At 34.7% G+C, this 25,354-nt stretch overlaps 1 protein-coding gene, 2 non-coding genes and 1 pseudogene across 8 annotated transcripts; all 4 read right to left on the bottom strand.

Moving 5' to 3' along the window:
• Positions 1–3,676: 3,676 nt before the first annotated feature.
• Positions 3,677–3,872, bottom strand: LOC126690651 (U2 spliceosomal RNA). The gene has a single exon (XR_007644696.1). It is a non-coding gene; the product is annotated as a U2 spliceosomal RNA (small nuclear RNA).
• Positions 3,873–6,901: 3,029 nt separating this feature from the next.
• LOC126689445 (uncharacterized) lies at positions 6,902–15,362 on the bottom strand. 6 transcript variants are annotated; one of them, XR_007644519.1, is made up of 4 exons: positions 9,168–15,362; positions 8,498–9,070; positions 8,032–8,146; positions 7,436–7,637 (listed from the first exon to the last, which is right to left on the bottom strand). XR_007644519.1 is itself a non-coding variant. In XM_050384638.1 (2 exons), the coding sequence occupies exons 1-2, from the start codon at positions 8,537–8,539 to the stop codon at positions 7,098–7,100; spliced, it is 582 nt and encodes a 193-aa protein (XP_050240595.1). In that variant the 5' UTR covers positions 8,540–8,771; the 3' UTR covers positions 6,902–7,097. The 6 variants fall into 6 exon arrangements, 3 of the variants coding, with proteins under 3 accessions (XP_050240595.1, XP_050240596.1, XP_050240597.1); XR_007644520.1 differs by having other exon boundaries at positions 7,509–7,650; XR_007644518.1 differs by lacking the exon at positions 7,436–7,637 and having other exon boundaries at positions 7,774–8,146.
• Positions 15,363–15,750: 388 nt separating this feature from the next.
• Positions 15,751–15,947, bottom strand: LOC126690654 (U2 spliceosomal RNA). The gene has a single exon (XR_007644699.1). It is a non-coding gene; the product is annotated as a U2 spliceosomal RNA (small nuclear RNA).
• Positions 15,948–16,743: 796 nt separating this feature from the next.
• LOC126689451 (uncharacterized) lies at positions 16,744–25,069 on the bottom strand (annotated as a pseudogene).
• Between the last annotated feature and the right edge of the window lie 285 nt (positions 25,070–25,354).

Raw genomic sequence — 25,354 nt, forward strand, 5'->3', positions numbered from 1 at the left:
TTCAATAAATATAATAATTATTAATAGAAATTTAATAAAATTATGTTTGTATATGCAAATATATATTTTACTATTTAAAGAACATATATTATGCTATGTATGAGAATAATGATGTGTAAATTTGTGAGATCTCAAAGCCTGGGTAATACAATATTATGAGATTAACCAAAAGTTGAATGTCATCAAGTCTATATGAATGTTATAGATTATAAATTATAGATATGATCAATATATGAAATTTAATTACTATACATTTAAATCAATTTTATTAATCATAATTTATATTTATTTTAAGCTATACAAACTAATAACAACTATCAAAATCATCAAAAATATAACTAAAATAAAAAAAGAATATTTTTAAAAATAGAAACAATATGATTCATCATAACTACAAGATCTCATAGATAATCACATACACTTAAAAGTTAAGATTGTACTACCACGTACATTTAGCGAAATGGTTATTTCACAAATACAAAGTTCTTGTGGGGTGGGGAGGGTAAGGGCCGAGTTTCAAGTCTCTAGAAGAAAATTTCACACATATACATTTAGGTTAGGTTAGAGTAGAATTTCTATTTTATATAAAAATTAAATAAATTAAAAAAGGAGTTAAGATTTTTAGTGATAACAATTTTTTTTATGAGAACTGTAACAAATATTAATATCCATAACTTACAAATAGGCAATAACCAATGTGTTTTATATAAACTAAGCACTAATCATCCAAATGAAGAGAAAAGACAAAAGCTTAAAATGTTTCTAGATTCCATAGGCATGCATAATTGAAAGAGTCTAACCGGATCATTACAAATAGCTGGTAAAAATAAATAAATAAAATAAGTAAAGCAATTTTCTTCTAGACACATTTAAGATTTGGATACTCAAATTCCTCTACCAAACGGGCCCTAATTATTGTGGTCCCATGGTTGCATCTGAATTTGGTTTTGTGACTGATTACTGATAAAAAAAAAAAGCTACTCACAGCTCATCAATGAAAAAGCTTCTCACATAAATGATAAATGTCCTTTTATGCTTATGAATAGTAATCTTTTAAAATCATACCTTTATCTTGATCATTCGTATTTCTCAAAATTTGCGTTTGTTTTAGCATAAAAATTGAATCACAAAAAAAATTTAAAAAATTAGGGACGTGACAAGCATTTTGCGTTTTTGGGTTAAATAATTTTTTCATCATACTCTTAAGATTTGTCTGGATACCACTTATTTGTTGAAAACTAAAAACTTATTGTTAAAAACATTGTAGTAAAATATTTTTTTTAAAGACAAAACACTGTTTACGAACACTATTCACGGGTTTTTGTGCTTAGTAAATGTAGTAATCTCAAATTATAATTAATGCAAATTATTATCATTAACCAAAAAAAAAAAAAAAAAATACAAGAGCCTATGAAGCTAGAATTTTACTTGTAGCTTAATTGGTTGAAATTTTCCCTCCAACTAATAAATAGAATTAAATTTTTTTTTTTTTTTTTTTTATAGGAGAGGTTCTCATGTTATGAATTTTTTTTTTTAATGGGAGTTGTGAAGTTATTTTTAAAATGACAAAATTTAGTTACAAAATTAGTTGTAGTCTTAGACTATAACCTTATTCAATATCTTTTTTATTAGAACTAATGGAATACCAGACATAATAGTGTACCTCTTATTATGGATCCCAATCCACTGCTCATCTGTGATACACGTAAATAAGAAAAAAAAAAGAATCATATTTCACTAAATATCTATCTATCATTGCAAGGAAAACCAAAAAATAAATCTCACACAACCAACTTGTGATTCTAAATGATAGTGCATCCAAGGGGAAAACGTTAAAACAACATTGTCTTGAAGAGAAGAAGAACATCAAGATTGGAAATTCAAGGTCCCTACTTGATGTGGAAGTTCTGATAGGCCACAAACTGAATGACCCATTGTGATAGAAATTAATTAATTAATTAGCCAAATTATTAATTAATCAATTTATTATACAAACGCATGGTGGCACAAACAAATCACCAATAAACTAAATATGCAGCGAAAAATAAATAACACGGTGATTTGTTTACGAATGGGGAAAACCTAACGGCAAAAACCCTATCGGGTGATTTTTAGGTCACCACTCCCGAAACTTCACTATTATCACAACAAGCGATTATAAGTAAAGGAATCCAAGTACCTTACCAACCTATAGTTGAACCCTTACCCCAATACTCAATTGGACTTGTTCTATAGTGACAGTTCCCCTTCCGATGCACGACTCCCAAGTACGTGACTAACCAATTGCGTGGATCCCAGTACGCGACTTCAATCACCAACTAAGAAGGCTGTTGGTTGCAAAGTTCTTCAGTTCATCCACATGATGAAGATCAAGAAGATGCTTGGTCACAAAACCCTACGGTGCACATACACAGCAACTTCTTCAAGAGAAAGAGATGAACTAGGGCAAGAACTTCATTTCTGGTCACAATTTGCTTGAACAGAGTTTGCTCAAAGTTTGTGCAACTTGTGAACATTTTGACGGCCCTTAAACTGATCCTTTTATATGTCTAGGGTTAAGAGAAAAGAAAGCTCAAAGACAAATTTGCGGATCCCAAGAAAATCATATTGGAATTCTGAAAATCTTAAATCTCGACAAATAGAAGGTGTCAAGCAGGTGTCGAGCACACCGAATGTAGAACAGCTTCCTTAAGCTCGATAGATGTAGCTGTCGAGCCAGCTGTCAAGCTTTAATAATTTTGCACTCTGAACTTGTTTTCTTAAACAGACTTGAAGGTTTCAATACTTAATCTTGAAACAAGGTTTCTTAAAGTATTTAAAGACATCCTAAATCTACCTAAATACAAGTGAAGTGCGTTTTGTCAAAGGATAAGCCAATTACATAAAATCATGACATATGTTCTTAACATGTGAAACACATATGTCCTAACAAGTTCTATTTAATATTAATTATACAATTATAAAAGCTCTATCAGAAAAATAAATTATGGGAATCTAGGCTATTTGATTTGAAAAAGCAGTCATAAACATCACCATATAAAAGAACTTATGTATTACTTTGTTTTCTAGCTTATAAAAAGAAAATGAGGAGTGGCGAAAACCGTGACTACCCTACCTAATTGTGACCACAAGGACCACCAAGCATTTGTTAAGTAACTTTTTTCTTCTATTTAGGAATAACTGAATCCTAGATGCTTCCAATAAAAACATTAAAAAAAAGTCAGCTGAGTTAAGTAATTGTTTTTCTTTCAATGTAAGAAACCCTTGACGTATCCAATAAAAACCAAAAAAAAAGTCAGTTGAGTTATAAGTTCTTAACTCTCTTTTAAATTAACTTAAGCCACAAACTTTTGATGAACATCAAGTTTTAGATAAGTCTTATATCTAATATAGTTTATTGTTCATCATGTCTTAGATAAGTCTTTTATCTAGATATGTATAGTTTGTTGTGGCTCATAGATCAACACCAATACTTTGACGTTCTAGAATTGTGAGCATACCCTTCGAAGTAGTAAACAAAAATCTAGAGCGTGAAAAATGTTGCATTTTATATTGACTATCAGAAATAAATTATAATTACACCAAACAAACTAGAACTTAATGGACATGAAACCCGCACAAAGGAAAACAAACTTGTGATTCTCCAATGAAATTCGAACTTTTAGACTAGAATTGGATGGGGTGCGCCAGGCCCGAGCAATAGTGCAACGCATGGGCGACGCTTAAGAGCCCCAGCAGCAAGCTACTGTGGTGGGCTCTTCCCCTCAAGAAATAAATTTAATATCGTGTGGGCCGATGACCCACATATCAGATATTAAACTGATAAGAACAGATACTACACTTGATCTTAGCCAAAAGGCCGAGAAAGGTATGCTTTGCCCATCTTCTGATTTTCTCTTTTATACCTCGGCTTTGTTTATTCCTCCTCCCTCTTACACAATGTGGGACTCAGCATTTGAAACCAGCAAGAGTGGAAGCACATATTCAATGTATCTCTCTTATGCACTTAACCAGGAAGGTGTCTTAGCGTATGCTATTATTTGCAGGCGAAGAACCATTACATAAAATGTAATACAAACTACCTTACAAACTCTCAGAGATAGTAGATAGACTGCATCTCACTTATTTACTTACTCAAAAATAGTAGATTTAGGTTTTTATTATTTAAATGGGTAGTAGGCTTTGATATCAGTAACACAAACACAAAGATAAAGACATGGAAATATGGAAGAAGACTGCTTCTTGCATTCATTGGTTTCTTACAAAAGAATTACACTCCTTTTATAGGAGGAGAAATGGAACGAAAGAATATCTATATAGGTGTCCCAATTATTCATGGGCATCTGTATTTTTTCACATTGTATGATTTGGCTAGCACCTTGCTGTTACAATGGTCCACCAAGTTTCACATGTGCCAATCTCATTCCTCCATTTGGTTGATGAGTTTGTAATATTCTTTTTTGTCTAAAGATGACAAAGAGATAAAACTTCTATTTCATTTGCCATTAAAAATAAGTCATACGAGATACGACACATCAAGAGTTTTTCCTGTGGTCATGTCAAATCTTCAACTTTTTTTACTCTGATTTTTAGTTAGACATGTAGTTGATTGGTATTTGAGTACCATAAAAAAAAAAATAATAATAAATAAATAATAATAATTTGTCAATATTTTTTATCTTCTAGAAATTGAAATTTTAAATCTAAATTTTGAAAAAAACAACAGAATCGTATTATTTGAGAAAGCAAAATCCCTCTTGCTTTGAAGACACAAATATATCAATCTTCACAAAGGATTATTGAAATCAATAGCCATTGAAGATTAAGAATGGGGAATTATTAACCAATTGATTTTTCAAGCTTTACCAACAAATCAATTGAAGACATGGCCACTAGTTTAGCATGATGGAGAAAAAGAGGTAAAAATTCTTCCAGCCATATCAAATTTGGTTCTTAAAGACAAAGGAAGAATAATTTGCTAAAAATGGAATAATTAATAGCAAGGTGCCAACCATATCATACTCTGTAAAATGATATAGATGCCCATGAATTATTGTATGTATAAATGTTGTAGATATCCAACCAATGGAGGTAGTATAAACAAAATTATAAAAGTTTTGTAATTCAACTAATACTTTCTGTTATTTTTAATAGAAACATTCAAGGTTTAATTTATCCCTCCCTCTAGGGCCTTTACTACAAAATTATAAAATAAAAATAAAAGTAAACAATACCTCCTCTACCCATATTAGTAGTGACCATAATACCACCTCTACCCATATGGCTCTGTACCATGAGTGAGGATTTGCAACTTCCTTAAGATAATCAAGTGCATCTTCTCTTGAAGTGTAGTACCTTAGTCTGCTCATGCAAATGACTTGATTGTTGAATGCCAATTCCACGAATCCATCCACATCAGAAAATTGATAGGGGCGTAGTTTGATTTCCATCTGATTATATTAATCTTTATGCATTGTTCTTGTAGCTAACACCGAAACACTAAAATGATTGCTAAATATTTAGGTAGAAAAGAATAGGTTATAACTTTTGAAGACCAAGAATTAGAACTACAAGTTAAGAGGAGTGACATGAATTTGGGAACAAAAACACAAAAATTATAGCTTCAAACATGTTTAACATAATTAAGGAAAAAGAGAGCCTATGTTTTGCTCTTTCACTTCAAACTCATATTCTTTTATGATACTCAAAGGCTTTGAAGATCTTCTTGTACGCACAAACTAGTACAATAATGTTACCCATTACAACCACACATCACATGACTTGTACTATAATTGGGCGACACTTCACACAACTCTTTTTAGTGATAGACACAACTTGCATCTAGTGCACTAGATCATTAGACCCATACGATACAAATACTGTGTCTAAAATTTGGCATGAGTCCGTATTGTTTTAGATTCAGTGCACTGGACTCAAGCTTTGCCCTTCAGTGACAAAGTAGGAATCTCTCTACCATTAGTTAGAATTCATTTATTGAGTCATCTTCGAAGTTGTTTATTATGATATTCCTCAACAACAATACAAAAGTCAAATTTTAAGTTTTATGGATCAGAATTAGTACATTCCAAATATAACATAGATGTCCTACTAATTTCAAGTGATAAGGTTAAATTCTAAACTAAACAAATTAAATGTTAAGAATGTGTGGGTTTTCAAATAGCCCAAAGCAGTCTAAAATGCATAAATTATCACACATAAGTTTCATTGTGAAAATACTCTTTGTTGCCAAAACAATCTATTCCGCTCTTATTTTTTCTTGCTCTGAATCTTGTGTGTTTTGTGTGAAGAATCCTATTTTGTTTTTGTTTCAACTTTCAACCACAACATTTTTCTATAATAGCAAATACGTTAATTTTTCTTCAAATCACATGGAGAGATCGACACTTGTGCACACAATGGGAAGCATTTTTTTCGTTAATGTGGGGGGTTTAGACTATTTTCTTAGGTGTGTATAATCCCATAAAAATAACCACAATTAGTGTATATGGTCTCATAACTTGCACCAAAGACATTAGCATGTATTGTCATTTAATTTACTCATTTTTCGCATTGGTTGTCACCAAAACTTCTTGACATGGTAAAGTAATCGACTTAGCAGCATGAGGTTACCTATTAATTTGGACGAAAGCCACAAGAAGAAGCAGAACACTTGAATCTGTGAGGGTTCTTTGAATACACAAAAGGAGATTAGTCTGAAGTCTACCAGGAAATAAAGAGACAAAAGTTTGAATTGCCTTGTAGACTACAATGTGTTTAAATAGTAAAATAAACCTTGGGATAGCTAGGAAAACACACCAAAAATCCTAATTTGCATTAAACACAAAATTAGGTGGCAAAATGAGATAATTGCAAAACTAAATACTAATATTTCTAGGAGATGTCCCATAATAGACAAGACATTATTCTGACTTTAATTTAAAAGTTACAATGGAAATTTTAAAACATAAAGTGTTAAAAAAGGCAAAAACACAAATTTTAGGACCTAAACAAAGGAATTTGCCTAAATAGTGGCTTCAATCATGGCCTAAGGCCACGAGTTTTGCTCCAAGCGTTGTGAAGGATTTTCATGCAATTCTTCAATTAGTTTGATCAGTTTTTAAAAAGCTATACATAATAACATCAATAGTCTTCCCATGGACAATGACATATTTCCTAAGTACACCTTCCTTTTGAAACCCAGCCTTTTCCAAAACCCTTTGTGAGGCCTTAATTTCCACATCAGCAACGCCTTCCAATCTCTCCATATTTGGAAACTCTTCAAACACACTAGAAATAACCAATTTCACTGCCTCTGTGGTTATACCTTTGTTCCAATACTTTGATCCAAGAGCATAGCTGATTTGCCCTCTACATATCTCACAGTCAGACCCTGGTTTGACACATATGAATCCAATTGGACGGTCCTCCAAGCATATGGCCCGATACCATGGGTGAGGAATGGCAACTTCCCTAAGATAATCAAGTGCATCTTCTCTTGAAGTGTAGTACCTTAGTCTGCTCGTGCGTATGACTTGATCATCGCATGCCCATTCCATGAAGTCATCCACATCAGATAATTGGTAGGGGCGTAGTTTGATTTCCATCTTATTAATCTCTCTAATATCTTGGGCCTGTAGCTAACACCAAACACTAAAGTGATTTCTAAATTTTTAGGGGGGAAAAAGAGAGAATAAACATATAGAAAAGAATAGTTTATAACTTATAAGGATCAAGCAATAGAACTACAAGTTAAAAGGAGCAACAAAAACTAGGGAACCAAAACACACAAAATTTATTGATTCAAACATGTTTAACAAAACAAAGGAAGCAGACTACATATGTTCTGCTTGTTCACTTCATACTCGTACCCTTTTATAATTCTAGCAAAGGCTCTGAAGATCTTCTTGTGCGCACAAACTAGTACAATAATTCTACTCATTACAATGACACTTCACATGGCTAGTACAATAATTGGCGGACACAGATAGTGCACTAAATCCAATATAATGCAGATACATGATTAAAATTTACCATGTGTTCATATTGTGTTGGGTCCAGTGTACTAGACCCAAGCTTTGCCCTTTAATGACAAAGTAGGAATATCTGTACAATTGGTTGGAGTTCGTCTAATGAGTCATCTTCCAAGCTGTTTATTACGCTTAAAAAGTCAGTTTTTAAATTAGAAGGATCAAAATTAGTACAATCCAAACATAACATAGATGTCCTACTAATTCCAGGTGTTTATTTTGTAGGACTTTACTTTCACAAGACTCTAAAGGACACAAATACACTCTGCATGGAAAATATTGGATCATTTGGCATCTTTAAATTTTCAATGTGGTAATATATCCACCTATATTTTTAGTGGGGATGCTAGTGCTACACTCATCAAGTGGTCAACTAAATTCCCACAATAAATTAAATTGCAATTATTTGAGCACTGATCAATCAGCATGAACACACAAAAGATATTAGCCAGGGACAAAATCAGCTTTACCTTCACTCCACTCTTTGAAGCAAAAAATAAAGCATGTCGCATCAATGACAGAGCTTCAATCAGCAGCACCAACAGGAAAATCAAGTTTTCAGGACAGATAAATAAACTTGTGGATGACTAATTTAAAGCCATCCTATCTGACATTCTTCCTGGCTCTTGTTTGAATTTCATTATCCTATCTAACCTTCAAAATTCCTAAATTAAATTTTCATTATAAACAAACATGACTAGTATGACTACTGAGGCATGATTGTGGTACATACTTGGTATCTTGACTCTAGTAGTTAATTCCAAATACCCACTCCAAAAGAGTAGCTTCTTTTTTTATTTGGTGAGGGCTGACCTTATAGCAAGCAACCGTTATAGTTTTCTCTCAATCTCACCCAATAGTGGGTCCACCGTACCAATTTTTGTCCCAATGTCCGCATTAACCAATGTCCACATTAACAATGCCTTCCAATCTCTCCATATATCTCTTCAAACACACTAGAAATTATCATTTTTCATTTTTCACTGCCAATGTAAATGCCTTTGCCCCAACACTTAGATCCTAGACCATAGCTTGTTCTACTTCTGCATATGAATGGTCGCCATTATTAATTAATTCAGTAAATAATATGTAAAAGAATTTACTAAAAAAGTTATTGTTTTGGAGACTGTATGGACTTACAAAACTTGGTCTAGAATTGGGTGGGGTGCGCCAGACCTGTGCAGTAGTGCAACGCATGGGCGACGCTTGAGAGCCCCAGTAGCAAGCTACTGTAGTGGACACTCCTATCTGACGTTCTTCCTGGCTCTTGTTTGAATTTCATTATCCTATCTAACCTTCAAAATTCCAAAATTAAATTTTCATTATAAACAAACATGACTAGTATGACTACTGAGGCATGATTGTGGTACATATTTGGTATCTTGACTCTAGTAGTTAATTCCAAATACCTACTCCAAAAGAGTAGCTTCTTTTTTTATTTGGTGAGGGCTGACCTTATAGCAAGCAACCGTTATAGTTTTCTCTCAATCTCACCCAATAGTGGGTCCACCGTACCAATTTTTTCTCTCAATCTCACTTAATAGTGGGTCCACCGTACCAATTTTTGTCCCAATGTCCGCATTAGCCAATGTCCACATTAACAATGCCTTCCAATCTCTCCATATATCTCTTCAAACACACTAGAAATTACCATTTTTCATTTTTCACTGCTAATGTAAATGCCTTTGCCCCACCTAGACCATAGCTTGTTCTACTTCTGCATATGAATGGTCGCCATTATTAATTAATTCAGTAAATAATATGTAAAAGTGTCAGTTTTTAGACCCCTTAAAACACAATTGGATTAACCTAGTTAATTAGCCAAGTTGTTACTTAGTCCAAATTCCAAGTCTAGGTTATCACAATCAAACAATCATATCATGCATAGCAGCGGAAAATAAATAAGACAATGATATGATCACCTAGGAAAACCAAACCAGTAAAAAACCTGTGGAGGATTTAACCTACCTATCCTCAAGGTAAAAAGCAAATCCATTAGAAAGAATCGAAGTTCATACAATAAGACTTACAAGCCCCCACGCTTGACTTCTTATTACTACCAACCAGTAGAACTTATTGACACGACCACATGCAAGCTCCGAATCCACGGACTCCATCTTTCTTTGGCCTTTGCAAAACACAAACACCCCCGTTTGTGACTTTGAGATCCCACTCAAAGGTTTAGCAACACAAACTCTCCTGTTTGTGACTCCAAGACCACCCTTGAAGGTTTAGATCATCAACACCTTTGATGACAAGAGAAGGCAGCAACTTCTACAATACCAGATCTTGAGATTCAACAAGGAATAGCACCGGTAGAAGACATAAGAAAGTTTTTGGGTACAAAACCCTAGATCTACAAAAGAGGCACAAGATGCACTCTAATCTCTCTAAAAAACTCTCAAAACCCTACCTAGGGTTAGCTTATAATGTCCTTTAAATACTGGAAAAAACAGCTCACGATTTCGGCTTCAAACGAATAAGTTATGGCCTTTTTACATTTTGCAGATTTTGCCGATATGCGATTTTCGATCAATCGAAAATCCCTAGCAGCAATCGAACCAACCAGGGGGGGCTTTTTTTTTTTTTTTTTTTTTTTTTTTTTTTTTTTTTTTTTTTTTCTGAACTTGAGTTTTTTGTCTTGGGCTTCAATGTAGACCATTCTAAACTAATGAGACTTAGTTTTTTCATGTTTTGTCATGGTTTGCCAACATTACAAACTCAAAACCTAACACTCCCCCTTTGGCAATCCGTGACAAAACACACATACAACATAATGCCCATATACAATAAAATGCCCAAATATATCACAAATCCCAATCTAAGACTCCTAACCTAGAAGTTGCAAGAAGAGGTAGAAGGTCTTGATCAAAATGTACCTGTCTTTCCTGAAACACTCAACAAACACATCACTGTATGTGTGGAAAGAAAGACATAAAAAATAATATGAAACAGAATATAAAAAAAACAAAAGTAAACTAACTCTCCCCCTAAGTTAGATACATCAAAAAGTTTTTTATATTCTCCTCCTAAACAAAACAAACAGTCATTTATGTCTCCCCCTTTTTGTCACGTATTGACAAAGACTACCTAATCAGAAGATAGACAGAAAATATACGCAACAGAGTAAGAGAAAATAGAGACAACTCCCCCTATGAAGAGCAATAACTCCCCCTAAGAACCACAAAGGTTAAAAAAAAATTTCTCCCCCTATAAAAATAGGAAAAACAAAACAAGTTTTGGGAAAAACAGTTTTGGGGAAAAATAAAGGGGGTGGGGATAAATAAAAAGACACAAATCAAGTTTTAAAAAAAATTTGAGGATACACATGAAGAAAAATATTCTCTCTTTCAATAAAATGCAAATATGACACTATGTGACCCATAAACAGTTACATAAGTAGAGAAAATATTTGCACATTGATTATCCATCATATCTCTTAAGAAAATAATTTTCTACAATTTACACATAAAAATAGCATATACTAGAAAGTATATAATTCAAAAATTAATCAATCAATTTTTAAATCAAGTTGAGTACCCAATTTAGCAAAGTGTATGTGAAAACAATGAGAGATATGACTGCAAAACTGCAAGATGGATACAGAAAACAATGCAATGCATGTGAATCCTAAACATAAATGATGCATGGAAAAATAAATTTTTTGAAAAAACAGAGCAATTTAATGCAGAAACTCCTCAAAGCACAATATTTCATGAATGAAATGCATGAGTATGAGATTAAAAGTTTTTCAAAAAAAACTCTTGAACTCAACCCAGATCTTCCAAAAACAAGTTTTTCAATCAATTTGTCCTCAAAGCGCAAACATTAAACACATTTTGCATTAAAATCAAGGAATTTTTAATCTTGGATGGCCACAACAAGATCACACACAATATAATGTACCAAGTTTAACAAAGAGTAACTTGTGTAGTGTGTGCAACTAGCAAAAACTTGAGATACATGTGAGGTGATATGTGAATAGCAATCAATCACAAAGTCTACAAAATTCATCACATAGAATTTAAAAGAGACTATCACCTAAAGAGTTACATCATATAACTACCATATCTCCTAGATCATAAGCTTGCAATCATGTAAGTTTCTTGTATTTATGCCTCATAATATATATACCAATTTTAAGTCATGTGAGTTTGACATCAAGCCTAATAGTACACACCAATTTTAAGTATTAAGCAATTTAAACCGAGGCTTCACCTTATGTTTTTTTTTTGTGCATGTGCTACACTTTCTCGAGTACAAAATCTTATGATATGCACTAAGGTGTTCATGATTGGCTAGTGAACAATGGTGAGATGGTTATTTATGCATTTCTCAAAAGGTTCAAGTCCGACAGTCAAAGACATGTGACTTCAAGATCAAGACAAAGTGATCAAAAACTATAAATATCTCCCACACAACATGCACTACAAAGTTTCAACTAGTAAAGTGCAATAAGTAAGCTCATCAAAGCTAAACAAGATACATAAACTTGTTATGTAAAGATAATATGGCCAATCCTTGATTATAAATCCAAGATGTGAAATACAAAACACAAAAAAAATTTTGGTTTTAAAAAAATTTATGACCAAAAACAAAAAACCCACATTATGCTAAATGATCAATGCAAATGCAATGCATGACAGTGCTTAACTAAGCTATAGACGGTACACAAACAAGAAATATCAATTTCTTAATTAACCCTTGAGTATATGTACAAACTAGTACATACTCACATAATATCAAAAATAGCTTTCAAGTTTCTCCACAATGTCAAGCATGTTCTAAATCAAGAGAGATATCATAATTCATGTAATCCTCAAAACAAATAAAACAAGACACAAAATAAAATATTTTTGTCTTTTTGAAATTTTTTCAATGTTTTTGGATTTTTTTTTATTAAATTAAAAAAATATTCTAAAAGAAACAAAACAACCAAAAAAACAAAAACAAGACATGTCCATAAACAATTGAAAGAATTAAATCAGGGACAAGTCAGCAACACTCACTTTAGAGAATCTTTTCTCACCCATCTAGCACAAGTCTTCGGCTTTGTAGGTGAAAATCCATGTGAAACAGAGTGCATTTGAGGGATTACACCAATTTTCTGAGACAGATTGAAATCCTGCAAATTCCTTTCACAAACCAACAGGCTTAAATTTTTCAAAATAATATGAAACAATTTATATGAACTTATGGCAGGAGAAATATCATCACATATCCTAGATTGAAACACAAAATGCTTAAATTTCAGTTTATGACAATTAGGACGAATGTGACCGGAGACACCACAAAAGTGACAAATATGAACAAATTTAGGAACATCAGTATTCCTAACAACAAGTCTAGTCTCAGATTTTGGTTTTTGCCTCAACAAAGAACAATTTGGTCTAATATGACCAACAACACCACAAAGGTGACAAGTAGGCACAAAAACAGATTTATTATGCTCTCTAATAGTAGGTTTAGACATAGGTTTAGAAACATCAGCGTCAACATCAGAACTTTTACCTTTGTCTAACCTAGCAAAATAAGCTTTTTCTTTATTATTCCTCTTGAAAGGAGGGATATAAACTTTCTCAGTTTTAGGCTTAAGAGAAACAGAAATACTTCCGTTATCAACAGCAGACTTGGTACAAGTCAAATTTTCAATTTTAGTTTTAGATTTAACTAACTCTTGTTCCAAGCTTTTCATCTTCTCATCTTGAGAGGAAATTTGATTTCTCAAAAATTCATTCTTTTTATTAGATTCATCTAATCTAACAACCAATTCCTCTTTTTCAAGATTAGCCAATTTTAACTCTTCCTTGAATTTCTTAGCAATTTTCATAGATTTCAATAATTCCTTACGAAGAGTTTTACAGACATCAATAAAATCAGCAGAAGCATGAGCAGAAACATAATCAGAAAGACACTTCAAATTATCCATGACAACAGGGGCCAAGGATCAGCTCTTATATCAAAAGATCTAAAACAAAAAAGCAACCCGCTCTGATACCACTTGTCAGTTTTTAGACCCCTTAAAACACAATTGGATTAACCTAATTAATTAGCCAAGTTGTTACTTAGTCCAAATTCCAAGTCTAGGTTATCACAATCAAACAATCATATCATGCATAGCAGCGGAAAATAAATAAGACAATGATATGGTCACCTAGGAAAACTAAACCGGTAAAATACTTAGGGAGGATTTAACCTAGCTATACTCAAGGTAAAAAGCAAATCCACTAGAAAGAACTGAAGTTCATACAATAAGACTTACAAGCCCCCACGCTTGACTTCTTATTACTACCAACCAGTAGAACTTACTGACACGACCACGTGCAAGCTCCGAATCCACGGACTCCTTCTTTCTTTGGCCTTTGCAAAACACAAACACCCCCGTTTGTGACTTTGAGATCCCATTCAAAGGTTTAGCAACACAAACTCTCCTGTTTGTGACTCCAAGACCACCCTTGAAAGTTTAGATCATCAACACCTTTGATGACAAGAGAAGGCAGCAACTTCTACAATACCAGATCTTGAGATTCAACAAGGAATAGCATCGGTAGAAGACATAAGAAAGCTTTTGGGTACAAAACCCTAGATCTACAAAAGAGGCACAAGATGCACTCTAATCTCTCTAAAAAACTCTCAAAACCCTACCTAGAGTTAGCTTATAATGTCCTTTAAATACTGGAAAAAATGGCTCGCGATTTAGGCTTCAAACGAATAAGTTATGACCTTTTTACGTTTTGCAGATTTTGCTGATATGCGATTTTCAATCAATCGAAAATCCCTAACAGCAATCGAACCAACCAGCGGGTAACTTATTTGTTTTTTTTCTGAACTTGAGTTTTTTGTCTTGGGCTTCAATGTAGATAATTCTAAACTAATGAGACTTAATTTTTGTCATGTTTTATCATGGTTTGCCAACATTACAAACTCAAAACCTAACAAAAAGAATTTACTAAAAAAGTTATTGTTTTAGAGACTGTATGGACTTACAAAACTTGGTCTAGAATTGGGTGGGGTGCGCCAGACCTATGCAGTAGTGCAACGCATGGGCGACACTTGAGAGCCCCAGAAGCAAGCTACTGTGGTGGACACTCCTATCTGACGTTCTTCCTGGCTCTTGTTTGAATTTCATTATCCTATCTAACCTTCAAAATTCCAAAATTAAATTTTCATTATAAACAAACATGACTAGTATGACTACTGAGGCATGATTGTGGTACATATTTGGTATCTTGACTCTAGTAGTTAATTCCAAATACCTACTCCAAAAGAGTAGCTTCTTTTTTTATTTGGTGAGGGCTGACCTTATAGCAAGCAACCGTTATAGTTTTCTCTCAATCTCACCTAATAGTGGGTCCACCCTCTCTCAATCTCACCTAATAGTGGGTCCACCGTACCAATTTTTTCTCTCAATCTCACCCAATAGTGGGTCCACCGTACCAATTTTTGTCCCAATGTCCGCATTAGCCAATGTCCACATTAACAATGCCTTCCAATCTCTCCATATATCTCTTCAAACACACTAGAAATTACCATTTTTCATTTTTCACTGCCAATGTAAATGCCTTTGCCCCAATACTTAGATCCTAGACCATAGCTTGTTCTACTTCTGCATATGAATGGTCGCCATTATTAATTAATTCAGTAAATAATATGTAAAAGAATTTACTAAAAAAGTTATTGTTTTGGAGACTGTATGGACTTACAAAACTTGGTCTAGAATTGGGTGGGGTGCGCCAGAACCTGTGCAGTAGTGCAACGCATGGGCGACGCTTGAGAGCCCCAGTAGCAAGCTACTGTGTTGGACTCTCCCCTTCAACATATAAATTTAATATCGTGTGAGCCAATGGCTCACATATCAGATATTAAACTGATAAGAACAGATACTACACTTGATCTTAGCCAAAAGGCCGAGAAAGGTATGAGCTTACTCCTAAAATGTGCTCTTTTTTATAGTAAGACTGATTTGAGCTCTTTTCCTGCTTTCATGATGTGGGACGTGATTGTCAAACTCTTATTATGCTTATATTATACATGGCTGGTATAGGAATACAAACATATCTTCTTTAAACAGTTCACAGAAAACAAAGTAGATGCCAACAAACACCATAGTGATGTAGATGATAATGTTCGAAATACAAAAATTTCTGCCTTTAAAGAGCTCAAAGCTGGAACAGCTTCTCCGCATATTGGATTTTTTGTTTTGTTTAAATCTAGATTGATTTTATTTTTTATCATGTTTGTATAACAATTTAACTAACTTCAATCGTAAACTTCACAGGCCTATCAGACTATCATGGATTTCATGTTGGTATTAAGCTGAAGTTTGAACACTGATTTTGTGCTGGAGATGAATTTCCTGGCTTCTGACCCGTTGAATTAAAGCTCTAATTGAAAGACAACAGAGTGGGGACCTGATTTATATTGCTGAAATGAGAGGACTTATTTACCAAAAAAAATTTAAAACGTTGATATGACTTAGAAGTGATAAGTAGCATTAGAGGCACAGATGTAGCTGACAATGAATGCAGAGATAATGGATGTTGTGACAATTAGGAGATATAAATATATAATCAATTTCCAGCTGGGAAATGTAATCAACTTCTAGCTTTTGCAGGTCCGGTATAAATGGAGGGTCTAACCTTACCAAACTTTTAAAATTTAGCTCCAATAGTTCATAACTCAAAGACATGGGAAAACAAGAATTGAAAGAAGAAGATTTTAAGACTAAAGGCACAGCTTTTAATTAATATCACTCACAACAAACTATCTGTTACTAAGAAGATATAGATAAACATGTCTCTGATCTCTCCTTTACAAAATCCGTACTTTCTTAACAACCCTTCTTTAAGAAATCCAACCTTTTCTAAAACCTTTTGAGACCCCATATTTTCTACCCCTACCATTGCTTCAATCCTCACCAAATCTGGGAACTCTTTGAACACCTTAGAGATAGCTATCTTCAATGCAGTGGTGATTATCCCCTACCCCCAGTAATCTGTGCCCATAGCATTGATAGGTCAAAAACCCCTTGTGATAAATTAATTGATTAATTAGCCAAATGCATTAATTAATCAAATTAACATGTAAGATGCATGGTAACACAAACAAATTACTGATAAACTAAGTATGTAACGAAAAATAAATTGACACGATAAAAACCAACACGGCAAAAACCCCATCAGATGATTTTAAGGTCACCACTCCCGAGAATCCATTATTATCACAACAAGTGGTTACAAGTAAAGGAATCTCAGTATCTTATACCAACCTACAGTTGAACCCTTACCCTAATACCCAGTTGAACTTGTTTTGTAGTGACAGTCTCTCCTTTTAATGCACGGCTCCCAGTATGTGACTAACCAATTATGCAGATCCCAGTATGCGACTTCAATTACCATCTAAAGAAGGTTGTTGGTTGTAAAATTCTTTAGTTCATCACATGATGAAGATTGAGAAGCACCTTGGTTACAAAACCCTGCGATACACAAACACAACAACTTCTTCACAAGAAAGATGAACTAGGGCAAATTCTGTTTTCGGTCACAATTTGCTTAAACAAACTTTTCTCAACACTTGTGCAACTTGTTCCACCTTTGACGGCTCTTAAAATAATCATTTTATATGTCTAGGGTTGTAAGAAAAGAAAGGTCAAACATACAATCACGGATTGGAGTCAAAACTATTAGGACATATGTGTTTCACAAGTTAAGAACATATGTCTTGATTTTATGTAATTGGCTTATCCTTTGACAAAACGCACTTTACTTGTATTTGGGTAGATTTAGGATGTTTTAAATACTTCAAGAAACCTTGTTTAAGGATCATGTATTGTAACTTTCAAGTTTGTTCAAGAAAACAAGTTCAGAGTGCAAAATCATTAAAGCTCGACAGCTGGTCGATAGCTTCATCTATCGAGCTTAAGGAAGCTGTTCTTCATTCGGTGTGCTCGACAGCTGGTCGACAGCTGTTATCTGTCGAGGTTTAAGATTTTCAGAATTTCAATCTAATTTTCTTAGGATCTGTGAATATGTCTTTGGGCCTTCTTTTCTCCTAAACCTAGACATATAAAAGGATCAGTTTAAGGGCCATCAAAGTGTTCACTAGTTGCACAAGGTTTGAACAAACTCTGTTCAAGCAAATTGTGACCAGAGACGAAGTTCTTACCCTAGTTCATCTCTTTCTCTTGAAGAAGTTGCTGTGTATATGCACCATAGGGTTTTGTGACCAAGTATCTTCTTAATCTTCATTGTTTGGATGAATTGAAGAATTTTGTAACCAATAACCTTCTTAGTTGGTGATTGAAGTCACGTACTGGGATCCGCGCAATTGGTTAGTCACGTACTTAGGAGCCGTGCATCAGAAAGGGGAACTGTCACTACAGAACAAGTCTAATTGGGTATTAGGGTAAGGGTTCAACTATAGGTTGGTAAGGTACTTGGATTCCTTTACTTGTAACCGCTTGTTGTGATAATAGTGGAGTTTCAAGGGTGGTGACCTGAAAATCATCCGGTGGGGTTTTTATCGTTAGGTTTTCCTCATTCGTAAACAAATCACCGTGTTATTTATTTTCCGTTGCATTATTAGTTTATTGGTGATTTGTTTGTGCTACCACGCGTTTGCATGATAAATTGATTAATTAACAACTTGACTAATTAATTAATTAATTTCTATCACAATGGGTCATTCAGTTTGTGGCCTATCAAGTAGTATCAGAGCAGACACACTCTGATTAAGGTTTAATCTTTGCTGTGTTGATCCATTGGCCCCTGTTGTCATGGAAACTTTTGATTGTTTTGATTTGCATGATCTTATGTTGAATGATGATGATGATATTCAAAATGTCTATTGCAAGCTTTATAATTTTTGTATGAAATCTCTTGAATATTCTGCAAAATTAAAAGCTAAATTTAAAAAGGTTAAGCTTGAAAAAGATGATTTGATTGCAAAATTGGATGAAGCCAAAAATTTAAATGAGTGTTTTAAAAATCAAATTTTATCTCAGGTGGGCAAAATTAAAAGTTTGGAAGAGCAACTAGTTGAATCTAAAACTGAAGTTGAAAAATTAACTAGTGCCAAACATCTTGTTGAGCCTAACTCAAAAGAAAAGGATTTTTATATTCCTCCATTTAAAAGGAATAATGAAGAGTTGAAGGCTAATATTGCTAAGATAGACAAAGGTAAAAAATTTTATGTTAATGCTGAAGTTTCTAAACCTATGTCTAAAACTCCTCCTAGAAAGAATGAAAATTCTGAATTTGTCCCCACTTGTCATCATTGTCATATTGTTGGTCATATTAGGCCAAATTGTCCTAATTTGTCAACCTCTAAGGTTAGACCTCCTTCTAGGAAGCATAGTAATGCGAAAACTACTCATGTTTGTCACCATTGTGGTGCTTCCGATCACACTCGTCCTAATTGTTTCAAGTTGTTTCCTCATAAGCGAGTGTCCAATAGGTCTCATCCTTTGTCTAAAGGTTCTGTACCTATTCTTGGTGAGTTATTAAAAGTTTTGAGCTTTTTAACTCAATTTTAGGGGAATTCTAATTCCTCTATGTCCTTTAGTAGTCATACTAGGACACGTGCCTTTTCATCTTCACGACCAAAGACTCATGCTGTGTGGGTGATAAAGGATCCTAAGACTTAATTGTCTTCTCTGTTTGTCTTCTACTTTAATTCTTTCTATCTAAAGTAGGACTCTCTTTGCTTGATTTCTTATCTGCTTTTGGAATCATGCTTTCATGCATCTGCACCCTTCTATCATGCCTTCATGCATATGCATATTTCTTTCATGCTTTCATGTTGTTTGTTTAATATGTTTTTGTTTGTTTATTTTTAGTTTTTTTTTTTTTTGATATAAAAATAAATAAAAAAATTGAAAAATTAGAAAATACAAAAACAGTGTGTGTTTTGTGTACTTTGGTACTTGTGTACCTTGAATGGCCATTGAAACAAAGTCTTCTAAATTTTATATCTTTTGTAGTTTAGATGAGCATCTCTATACACAATTAAGCAAGTGAGTTTTGTGGCTCGTGTTTGTGATGAATACGATTAAGTTGTCTCTTAAACTTAACACTCATATCACTCTTTTTGATGGGAAGGACTAAAAACTCCTAAGAGAAAGGCATAAATAACCATCTCACCACTGTTGCCCGTCAATCATAATATGACACACGTATGCTTCGGCATAGCAAAAGTGTAGTGTCAATGACATTTGTGTGCCTAGGCATAGCAAAATTGGAATGTCAAATATTATTGGGTATTTCTTCTCTCTCTTTTATAAGTCCATGCATGATATGCTTAAAAGAAAAATATGCAAAGAAAAATCAAAAGCAAAAAGATCAAAAATGCTTTAAATATGATTGCAAGCGTGTATTCTAGGAGATGTGGGAGTTATATGATGTACCTCAAAGGTGATAGTCCCCATCAAGCAGTTATGATTGTGTGTGAGTTAAAGATTTTCATATATCTCAAATCGTCATAACATGTGTACACTTATGCAATCTTGCGATATTTTTCACACACAACACGCAATATTCTTTGCTATTCTTGATACATGTGCAAGTAACAATGTAATTTGGCCATCACGAGGTTTTACATGTGTTAATGTATGCTCACTAAACTGTCTTGACTTGTTTTTGAAATATAAAATTGATTAGACTTGTTTAGTGTGTTTGTGTGTTTGTGGATATCCATGTGCTTAAATTTTCATTTGAGAGATGATTTTAAGAGCTTAATATGTGGATTGGATTGTTGGTTGAGTTGCATGTTGGATTGCATTCATGTTTGTGTTTTTCACATCTCGAAAAACTGCTTTTAAAAGCTGGCTCAACACCTCTTCGATAGCTAGCTATCTGTCGAGCTTCCTTAAGCTTTTTCTTATCGCAATCTCGTCTGCACCTCGATACCTGGTGAATCTATCGAGATTGGATCTGTATGCTTGATAGCTTCTCAATACCTGGTGGATCAATCGAGCTTCTGTTCTTAAATTTGATGTATTGATCCTCGATACCTCCTCGACACCTCAGCTGTCGACATGTATTTTCTTGACACCTCCTCGACAGATACCTCGATACCTGTCGATACCTTCATCTGTCGAGAATTACTGGCTTTCCTATATAAAGCCCATGCGCGATCCAGTCTTCATTTCCATCGATCTCTCTCTCGATACTTCTCTGTTTCTCTCCCAAAAACTCTCCAATCTCACTCCTATCTTGGTTCTCAAGGATTTTCGAAGGTTTTTCAAGTTTTTCTTCACTTGGTAAGCTTCTAATCCTTTCTCATTCATGCATTTCATGTTTTTGAAACCAAGGATTTGGGGTTTTTGGAAATTTTTGGGGTTTTTCAAAATTGATATGATTTCATTGAAATTTGGGTTGGGTTTTCACTTAAGTGTGTTTAAAACCTCATACATTGTATCACATTAGCATTATAATGGTCTTGCCATGCATTTAGATGTGCTATATGAATGTGTGCTGGTAGGTTTGGATTAGGCTGAGCCCATGATGAAATTTCTTTTGCATGTCACATGTTCATGCATTTCCCATGCATACGTACTTCTTTTCAATATATTTGATATATTTGAAAATGTTTGGGACTTTTCTGATTGTCTTTCTTTTTCTCCCTCTCTGTTGTTTATGTTAGTCGTGTCTATGGCACATAGGCATAAATCCACTCCAGCTCGGAACCCTCTTTATTCCGGTGTTTCTTCTTCATTTGATCCTACCTTATCTCATATCCGGTTCCGTGATGATGATGCCTTTAAGGCATTTTCAGAGAGCTTTTCTCGACGAGGCATTCATTCAGAACGCCAAGTCATCTTGTCATATTTTGCTGACACCGACCTTCCTTCTGTCATTCACAGTAGGGGATGGGAGTCACTATGTGATGCCCCGGTCACCTGTCCTCTCGTGCTGATCTAGGAATTCTACTCCAACATGCACGGGATTGATCAGTTATTACTTTTTTTCTTCACTCGCGTCTAAGGTACGCCCATTCGTATCACACCGCAGCTAGTTGCGGATGTGCTTCAGGTTCCTAGGACACAGTTTCCTGACTATCCTGGTTATGAGTGTCTGAGGACTGTGTCCAGGGATGAGCTCATGTCCACTTTCTGTGAGCGCCCTACTTCTTGGGGTGAGTGTCTTTTTACACCATGTTGACCTTTTGCTAAAGGTCCTAGATTCATGAACATGGTGATGACTTTTGTTTTGCATCCCCTCTTTCACTATAATTCCATCACAGAGCTTCGTGCTCGGTTTTTGTTGTCTCTTCTTGAGCATCTCACCATAGACTTCCCTTCTCATTTCATTCTGTCTATTATTGATGTTCATCTAGATTCGGCGACCCGTGATAAGCTCATCTTTCCTTCCACTATCACGAGGATTCTACACCATTTTTCTGTTCCTTTTCCCTCATCTAACCATTTCATCGTCATGTGTGCCATAGATTACGCTACCGTTAAACGTAGTGAGACCCAACTTCGGTCACGACAGTCGGATTCAGCGGCTCCTTCCTCTCGTTCGGCTCCATCCCGTTCGGCTCCATCCACATCGGCTCCTTCTTCCTCTTCGAGCGATGTGTCTCTAGGAGATATTATGGCGCAGCTGCAGTGCATGGATGCTCGCCTTGATACACTCTCTACGGAGTTGTATCAGGTGAACGTTTGTGTCGATCGTATTGCTCGACGACAGGCGTCTATGGGTGGCTTTGCTCCTGAGGCTACTCCTTCACCGCCTTCTCCTGTGGCTTCTGCTTCTGAGGATGAGGATAATGATGATGGTGATGACGATGATGCTTCAGATAATGATGATGGAGATGCTAGCTCTGCCGATGAGATATCTACTTGACACTCTTACCCTTTGTCATTCATGACAAAAAGGGGGAGTAGTTTTGGTATGAGAGTAGTCTATCTTAGGCTAAGAGTTAGTATAGGATCGTTTTGTTAGGGGGAGTGTTGATACATTTTTTAGGGATGTAGTGAGGATAGTATGGATTTTTTCTTTTCTTTCTTTTTAGATACATTACTCTTGTATATGAGGTCTTGTGACCATTTCTAGACATACATTGTACTTATTTCCTTATTTATATTGATGTATGTTTTTCTTTCACCTACCCCTTCATTTGTTGTTTCTTTTTGCTCTTTATACACATGTTTTTTTATACTTGTATGCAATCTATTATTTCTGTTTCATACAAAAATGCCTTGATGAGTTTTGTTTAAAGTGTTTTAGAAATACAGGTTGTTAAAGTCTACTTGCCATAAACTCTCTTCTTGCAAAGTTTTTCAAGAGTTTGTGTTAGGATAGATTTTATTGTATTCAACAAGTGAATATGAGTTGAGTGATTTATGACTTCTCTCATATGTTCATTTGTTTGTTGTGGTTTTGTAAACGGATTGCCAAAGGAGGAGATTGTTAGGACATATGTATTTCACATGTTAAGAACATATGTCTTGATTTTATGTAATTGGCTTATCCTTTGACAAAACGCACTTTACTTGTATTTAGGTAGATTTAGGATGTTTTAAATACTTCAAGAAACCTTGTTTCAAGATCACGTATTGAAGCTTTCAAGTCTGTTCAAGAAAACAAGTTTAGAATGCAAAATCATTAAAGCTCGACAACTGGTCAACAGCTTCATCTATCGAGCTTAAGGAAGCTGTTCTTCATTCAGTGTGCTCGACACCTGCTCGACACTTGCTCGACACCTGCTATCTGTCGAGGTTTAAGATTTTCAAAATTTCAATATGATTTTCTTGGGATCCGTGAATATGTCTTTGGGCCTTCTTTTCTCCTAAACCTAGACATATAAAAGGATCAGTTTAAGGGCTGTCAAAGTGTTCACAAGTTGCACAAACTTTAAGCAAACTCTATTCAAGCAAATTGTGACCGGAGACAAAGTTCTTGCCCTAGTTCATCTCTTTCTCTTGAAGAAGTTGTTGTGTATGTGCACCATAGGGTTTTGTAACCAAGCATCTTCTTGATCTTCATCGTTTGGATGAACTGAAGAACTTTGCAACCAACAACCTTCTTAGTTGGTGATTGAAGTCGCGTACTGGGATCTGCGCAATTGGTTAGTCACGAACTTAGGAGCCGTGCATCAGAAAGGGGAACTGTCACTACAGAACAAGTCTAATTGGGTATTAGGGTAAGGGTTCAACTGTAGGTTGGTAAGGTACTTGGATTCCTTTACTTGTAACCGCTTGTTGTGATAATAGTGGAGTTTCGGAAATGGTGACCTAAAAATCACCCTGTGGGTTTTTGCCGTTAGGTTTTCCCCGTTCGTAAACAAATCACTGTATTATTTATTTTCTGCTGCATTATTAGTTTATTGGTGATTTGTTTGTGCTACCACACGTTTGCATGATAAATTGATTAATTAACAACTTGACTAATTAATTAATTAATTTCTATCACAAGGGGTCATTTAGTTTGTGGCCTATAAAAAACATAACTGAAACTCTATTTTTCATAGACCTCAACAGATGCCTATCTGTCTAGCCACAGGCTAGAACAGCTCTTCAAGGCTCGATAGATGTCTAGTTGTTGAGTTAGCTGTCAAGCTTTAATGAACAACACTTTTGGCACTTGAATCTTGGACAGATTTGCATGGCTTTAACACTTGAACTTGAAACAAGGTTTCTTGAAGCATTAAACACATCCTAGATCTGCCCAATTATAAGTAAAGTACGTTTTGTTAAAGGATTAGCCAATTACATAAAATAGTGACATATGTTTCTAACAAGTAAATCACATACATCCTAACAAGCATAACTAATGTGTGCTCTGCAATTGTCATCATGAGATTCTGGCCTAATTGAAATGTAGCCAATTGAACAATCATCCAAACATATGGACCGACGCCAAGGTTAGGGTATGGTAACCTTCTCAAGATATGTCAATGCTTCTTCCCTAGAGGTGATGGAGTCTCATCTAAGATACTGCATTACTCTATCATCACTAGCCCATTTTAGGAAGTCATCAACATCAGAGAGCTTGAATGGACGTAGGGAAAGTCGTGAGGAATCCATTGAAACTAGTTTGAAATAGATTCACCAAGCATATATATGAGGCATAAGGTGGATTTTTTGTAAAAGCCAAGAACGTCACTGGCCCCATGGCCATGGACCATTAGACATGGTCAATTATGGTTTTCATTATTAAGAATTTGGCCCTAGTAGCAAACCATTGGACATTCATTCCAAGACGTAACTAACAATTCTTGATAAGCTAAAAAAAATTGACTGGGAAAATACATCAAGTACTTATGATCATTTCTTAATTTACCTTTGGTAAATATGATATATGATATTGGTAACAATAAGATCA

Source organism: Quercus robur, chromosome 6 (assembly GCF_932294415.1).
Source record: "Quercus robur chromosome 6, dhQueRobu3.1, whole genome shotgun sequence".
Taxonomy (NCBI): Eukaryota; Viridiplantae; Streptophyta; class Magnoliopsida; order Fagales; family Fagaceae; genus Quercus; species Quercus robur.

Excerpts from the sequence above, each read along its gene's own strand:
- LOC126689445 (XM_050384638.1), bottom strand. The coding sequence starts at position 8,539 with ATGCGACATGCTTTATTTTTTGCTTCAAAGAGTGGAGTGAAG. Across the intron at positions 7,638-8,497 it reads CTTCAAAGAGTGGAGTGAAG|CTACAGGCCCAAGATATTAG; the intron begins GTAAAGCTGATT and ends GTTTGGTGTTAG.